At 43.1% G+C, this 7,000-nt stretch overlaps 1 protein-coding gene across 1 annotated transcript in view; it reads right to left on the bottom strand.

The window, feature by feature from the left end:
• The window catches only part of il16 (interleukin 16), a 19,748-nt gene that overhangs the window by 12,177 nt on the left and 571 nt on the right, over positions 1 to 7,000 (bottom strand). Inside the window, exons 3-13 of the mRNA XM_010769809.1 lie at positions 6,364 to 6,512; positions 5,596 to 5,703; positions 5,303 to 5,417; positions 4,940 to 5,013; positions 4,122 to 4,332; positions 3,685 to 3,802; positions 3,246 to 3,378; positions 2,091 to 2,178; positions 1,741 to 1,964; positions 1,505 to 1,642; positions 434 to 583 (exon numbers count right to left, since the gene is read on the bottom strand). Of these exons, the coding sequence (XP_010768111.1) occupies positions 434 to 583; positions 1,505 to 1,642; positions 1,741 to 1,964; positions 2,091 to 2,178; positions 3,246 to 3,378; positions 3,685 to 3,802; positions 4,122 to 4,332; positions 4,940 to 5,013; positions 5,303 to 5,417; positions 5,596 to 5,703; positions 6,364 to 6,512 (1,508 nt within the window). The remainder of the gene's footprint in view (positions 1 to 433; positions 584 to 1,504; positions 1,643 to 1,740; positions 1,965 to 2,090; positions 2,179 to 3,245; positions 3,379 to 3,684; positions 3,803 to 4,121; positions 4,333 to 4,939; positions 5,014 to 5,302; positions 5,418 to 5,595; positions 5,704 to 6,363; positions 6,513 to 7,000) is intronic.

The raw sequence follows: 7,000 nt of genomic DNA, 5'->3' as shown, positions 1-7,000 counted from the left end.
TAATGATTGATCATGAAAGTGTTCTCAAAGCTGGTAAAGGTGCAGCTAGTTTGAATGACTTTGTATACTGCAGGGTAGCTTGTGGATTTACTCCAGGTGGAACTAAAGTCTGATTTAACACTTGATTATATTTCACATCATTCATCCACATCTGTGAAGTAACTAAAGTTATTAAATACATGTAGGGGAGTCAAAGTAAACCATGTACCTCTGAATTGTTGTGGAGTAGAAGAACAAAGTAGCACATTTGGATTAATTTTTATTTCCCTAACTTTGCTTAACGTGTTGCAACGATCACTGCACCAATAATGTAGCAATGCACCAGCAAAGTTGGCTGTTATGTGGAAATAGTACATAAATTCAACCGAGGCCTTCACAGCTACCTTAATAAACCTGTTCCCCATGTTCAGAGTCAGCATGCAGAGTGGTGTACCTGACAGCTGTGTGAGGAGGACTCCAGCGCCCCCTCTCTGACTGGGGACCCTCCACTGGAGCCGCTGGAGTCTCCGTTATAGCCCTCCTCACTGGTCACATCCTGAGGCCAGCAGTGCCGGTGAGGAGCAGCACGGACCCTGCAGGTGGACTGCACGCACGCACGCACGCACGCACGCACGCACGCACGCACGCACGCACGCACGCACGCACGCACGCACGCACGCACGCACACACACACACACACACACACACACACACACACACACACACACACACACACACACACACACACACACACACACACACACACACACACAGCTGTAATACATTTATAGAGTGGTCCTAAAACCCAGAAATGACATAGCATGTCAGCATTTCCAGGTCCCTCGTCTTGAAGTCAACAGTTGTTTTGTTTGTTTTTGTTTGTGGTAAGCCTAGAAGAAGTTCTGTGGTTAATCCAGGTTTAAGAACGTTTTTTACATATTATTCTCTGACCAAAGCTTCTTTGTATCATAAAAAAATAGCAGTTGCTAGGAAGTGACAAAATTAGACTTCTTAAATTCATCCCACCAAGCATAAGCATCCTTCAGCTTAGCATTGAGTAGCCATGCGACTAATGCAGTTTATTATTTTAGCTTTTTAGTTCTGGAAATTGCAATTACCTTTCAAATATCACAAAGTGTTTTTAATATATTGAGGTTATCCTGCAGAAAAAAATGTTTAAGTATAATAAACGTGTGTTTGCTCAGATCTTATTTTCTGCAATATTCCAAACCCAATGGAAAAATACCATAGCATTTTAGTTGTGGGAGCCCTTGCAATGCCAACTTCTATGTCGGCCTACAAATATACATCTTTGCCGCACCAATCTAATAAAAGTGTGACACAAGAAGACAGTCGGTGTCTTAATTTTGTTAGATAATGTTTTGGGAGTTTTTTGTCTTTAAATTAGAGTACATTACAGTACAATTATTACAAAGATTATATACATATGTAGTTTGGAGTCCCTGCTTTGTCTTTTGGGATGGAAGGTTAGATGGATGGTTGGATGGTTGGATGGATGGTGTACCTTGTTGCTCCTGAGGGCCAGGTCCAGGGCGTGCTGATTGGACAGGTGTGCAGCAGCAGTATTGTAGGGGACGTTGTAGTCTTCATCAGGATACACAGGCACTGACAGCCTGTTCTCAGACCACGTCTCTCTCATAGACTACACAACAGGCAGGGGACAGGGTCAGATGACACACACTACGACAAAAGAGGCTGTATTTTGCACTCTCTCAACACAACCTGCTCATGTGTGCTTACCTTGGGTGTGCCCAGGCTGTGCACGCGGGCGGATGGGTGATGGTGTGTGTTGTGGAGGTGCTGTATAGTGAGGAATTGATTGTGGTGGGGGCTGCTGGTGTTGTCGCTGCATGAGCGGGTCATGGTCTTCTGCGCTCGTTTAACTGTCAGCTGACTGAAAGTCTTCTCCAGACAGCGCTCACACCTCTGCCGACTGTGAGAGCAGGGCTCCAGTCTGCGCAGACCTGGGGCCAGCAACACAGGACAGAGGTTCACGGTGGATCTTTAACAATATGCAACTCTGTAATACAATTCAGAAGACCTAAAACCGAAAGATGTAACTGTGGAATGAATAATAATAAATATATCACCATCAATACTCCACTGGCTCTTCTCCTTCCTCAGTTTGCTGTTTTCCACTGCCTGAGCGATAGCATCATTCAGCTGCTTCCCTGACACCTGGACCATATAGTGCAGAAGAAGAGATTGTCAAGGGGTTAATGAATGAGTCAGAATGGCAGCTCTTAAACAAGTTCAAGATAGTTTTCAAGGTAAAAAAAGGATATCATATAAGAGTTTTAAAATATCTTCATTATATTAGGTAAAAAGCCTTAACCCATACTCCAGACAAAGACTAATAGAGGATGACGGCAGAATAAAGTCGACACCAACGTTTTGTGTGTGTCCATTTGAGTAAAATGGTCACATCTAGTATGACTTGAGGATTTTTTATTCTAGCATTTCAGACAACCCACACTTCAGACTTTTTTTAGACACAGATACGAAATCAATTAATTAAAAAAGGCATGTATTACTGTTAAAGTAAAAGAGTATACCTGCTAAAGAAGTGATTGTTCGCATGTTAGCATGCTGATGTTAGCATGCTGATGTTAGCATGCTAAAAGTAGTGATTGTGCAGATTGGTCCATTTCAGAATAATATGATATGTTTTATAATGATTGATCATGAAAGTGTTCTCAAAGCTGGTAAAGGTGCAGCTAGTTTGAATGACTTTGGATTCTGCAGGGTAGCTTGTGGATTTACTCCAGGTGGAACTAAAGTCTGATTTAACACTTGATTAAATTTCACATCATTCATCCACATCTGTAAAGTAACTAAAGGTATTAAATACATGTAGTGGAGTAAAAGTACAGCATGTACCTCTGAACTGTAGTGGAGTAGAAGAAAAAAGTAGCAAAACATGGAAATACTCTAGTAAAGCACAACTATTTCAAAATTGTACGTACAGTACTTGAGTAAATGTTACTTCCCACCTCTGTTTAGGGGTGTTACATAATTTGCCTCATAAGCCAAGAACTGCCTGTTGTAGAGACCCTAAACATTCATTCATCATTCATTCCACTCTGTTGGAGTTTGGCCTGAGGGAGGAGGCCAGAACACTGGGATGAAAGCCAGGAGCCATGGAGCTAACACTCAGAGGCCCCAAGCTGAACCAAGGGGCCAGCCCCTCCCTGTGAGCCCGTAAACCTGACCCGAGTAGGGAATGAGGTGTTGGCGTTGCATACTTTGGGGTCGGGGTGTCGGCTGATGATGATGTGGACTGGACCTGGAGAGCACTGGCTCAGCACCGTGTACACATCGTTCAGTGCCATGCTGTAAACCACAGTGTCGTTGATCTCCATAATCTCATCCCCACACCTGCAGGTAAGAGGGGGGGGTTCACAGTGAGGGCAGACCCAAGATCTGCCTTTTACACTTCCTGTCTTATATATAGGGAGGCGTGTGGTGCAGTGGGTTCAAACCCCACTGCAGTCAGCATGTCGTTGTGTCCCTGAAACACTTCACCCCAAATTGCTCCTCCACAGTATTGAGTATGCAAGTCGCTTTGGATAAAAGCGTCTAACAAGTGACATGTCATGTAATGTAATATCTTAGTGCACTTAATTCACAATGTGTAACAGGTATGTTGGTACTCTCTCCATGCACGCAGTAAATGCTCCTCACCTGAGTCTACTGTCCATGTGTGCTACTGATCCAGGAGAGAGGGTGTGGATGAAGATCCCAGGACAGCCGTCACCAGATGGAACACAGCACAGCCCGATACCCAGACCAACACCTGCCTCTGGGAAGTGATTCATGCAGAGAAACCTTTAATATGATAACATTAAAGAGACTGTTTCAATCAAAAGAGATTTAAAGTAATGCACACTCTAACAATCTAATGCTAAGTAATAGAGATTAGCCTTTTAGAGCTCCAATGCTTTCAGCAGGGCCCAAGATACAGCTATAAATCTATACATGTACAATAAAAAATGTATAATCACCTGAAATTCTGAAATTTAAGAAATCCTATTCTGAGTAATTGTAAGTGTATTTGGTGTATTTGGTATTTAAATAATATATCAAAAAGATTGTTGTGGTGTCTCTGCTGTTTGGCTGACCTTTGTGCAGGATGATCTCCATGACGACGCGGTCGCCCGGGGCCCTCGGGGTGCAGCTGCTGTTCAGGTAGCTGTAGTCAGCGCTGACCCGGGCCAGGCCAGAGCTAGTGCTGAGGGAGCGAGACCTGCAGAGCTGGGCCTCCGGACCACATCCTGCCCCCCCCCGCAGGCTCGTCCTCACCACCAGGGTCAGCAGCCCCTTCTTGATTTGCTGCAGAGACATTTCTCATCAATGCTTTTGGAAATGTAGGCCGGGCGTTAATGTTGTTAATTGGTTTGGTTGGTAAGGGAAATTTAGGATTTTGCATACAGAGTTAAGGCAAAATCCTAACTTCCCACACAGCCCCCAAAAAATACCCCTCACTACAGCTCCATCAGAAAGAGCCCAGTATTCACCAAGTAACGAGAAAGAAAAGCAGTCAAATGGAGAAGTGGAAAGTAGAGTAAAGTACAAGTACCTCAGCCCTTTGGCTTCTGTCAGGGAAAGATTACGGTTCTGTTGTTACCAGTAAAACACAATGAAATACATTGTCAGTGAACATTTTCCTGATACATTCAAGATCAAAATTGTATGGGATTATCAACCCAGGAAGCCAGTTTTCCTAAAGAAGTCAATATTATTCCTTATCAGAAAAATATATCATTGAACGTTTTCTACTCTACTGTGTGTTTAACATGTTTCCTTTCATTGGAGCTTCTGTGCTCTACAATCTCTTACGTAAGTAATAATCACGTTGCTTTAATTTATAAGAAATGGAAAATAAATGTGTGTAACCTCCTCTGCTTTATCATCATAAAGTACAATGAAGTTTGCTTACTTTGAACTTGTACAGGGCTTCATCATGAGTCAAACCATGCAGAGACTCTGCGTTCAGCTCCAGGATCTCATCCCCTACACACACACACACACACACGCACACACGCACAAGCACACATGCACGCACACGCAAACATGCACGCACACACACGCACACACACGCACGCACGCGCACGCACGCGCGCGCACGCGCACGCACGCACACGCACGCACACACGCACACACACACACACACACACACACACACACACACACACACACACACACACACACACACACACTCACACACATGCACACACACAATAAAAAAATTGATGTGTACTATAACAGTAAAGTGTGTGTATGAGCTCCATGTGGTCCTCACCCTCCTGCAGTCTTCCATCAGCAGCTGCTGCCCCCCCAGGGAAGATGGTCTTCACATAGATCCCCATCGGTCCATACATGCTGTCCCGGCCCCCCACGATGCTGAAGCCCAGGCCCTGCGTCAGAACAACAGCTATTATTCAACAACATACTCAGACTCAAAAGTGTATCAGTGGAGCTATCACAATATACAAATGATGTAATCTGATTACTTTCCTTAACTCTGGGATTACCTTAATAACATCTGATTCTGACTTTTTTCTATGTAACTGTAAATTTCGTTACATGTCGTACCTTTCCGTGGCCCTTCATCAGCACCACGTTACAGATGATGAACGCCTGCACGTTACTGCAGGAGTGAACCAGCTGAGCAGAGCTGAGGGAACGGGAGGGGCGCACAGGCTGGACACACACACACACACACACACACACACACACACACACACACACACACACACACACACACACACACACACACACACACACACACACACACACACACACACACACACACACACAGAGAGAGCAGGGCACTATGTAATGAATTATTAACTTTACTACCAGTAAGTACAGTAGTAACATATAGAAAGGGTTTCCTGCTCTACTCATGGCGGGGGGGCCCAGAGGAAACAGTGCTGCTGGGCCCCTTTAATGTGACACACTCTCAAGGTTCAAGTTCAAGGTTCAAGGCTTTTATTGGTCATACGAACATAGCTACAGTGTAGTTATGACGATGAAAATCTTAGGTCACAGGCTCCTCCAATAGTGAAACACAATAAAACAGAAAAACAGAAAAAATTAGTGAAATAATGAAATAGTTAATTGAAAAGAAAAAGTTATTAGAATATGATGTATTAGATAAAACATTTGTAAGTTGCAGCCAGATGAATGTTATGGATGTTGTTTCAAAGTTCAGGTGTTTAACAGTCTTAATGCCTGTGGGAGTCTGGTGCAGAAGTTCAGTTTTTTTGTGCTCATTATTAGAATAATGAAAATGTGTGGTGGTCACCAGGTTACCTTTAATGCATTGTGTTAATAATATTGAGAAAATAAATCAAATACTTGTGTCGTGGTGTGAGGGAACTCCAGCTGCTGGGACAGGGACTTCCTGTTTCCATATAAACCCCCGTTGCCATGGGGATGAGTGGGATAAAGCTCCGGGCTATTCATGATGATGCTGTCCAGATCTCCGATCCAGTACGGGTGAACACCTGCTCAGACACACCATCACAACCAGCATCAGCTTTACATTCATCTCAGTCTCTATTTTGAGGTGATTAAAAAGTATTTTTATTTATTTGTATTTTATCTTTTATTTGGACATTTTACACATCTTCATTTAACTTGTATTATTTTATTTTCATTTATGTTTATTATCTTCTTATTGAACCTTTTTACTGTTTTGTTAAAAAAATAAATGTTTTATTATCTGGTATTTTGTATTTTTTTTATTGCAATATTTTCATGTGGTTTTTCTATTTGCCTGATGAGTAATACGTCTTCGCAGAAAACAACTTTGTATCTCTAACCCATCATTATACGTATCATTAGAAACATAAACTACCTTTTACAAGCTGTTCAATCTCACGCCGCTGGAGCTATAAGCACAGCATTTCTCCCAATTAGGACCGCATTTCCCATAAGCCATGAGGCTTCCTGGTGTTAAAAGGATATTACCCCCTGGCCTCACCCCCCCCCC

Source organism: Notothenia coriiceps, unplaced genomic scaffold (genome assembly GCF_000735185.1).
Source record: "Notothenia coriiceps isolate Sejong01 unplaced genomic scaffold, NC01 NC01_scaffold00007822, whole genome shotgun sequence".
In the NCBI taxonomy this organism is placed as follows: domain Eukaryota; kingdom Metazoa; phylum Chordata; class Actinopteri; order Perciformes; family Nototheniidae; genus Notothenia; species Notothenia coriiceps.
Note: the sequence above shows the minus strand (reverse complement) of the source record. Positions and strands in the feature narration are given on the sequence as shown.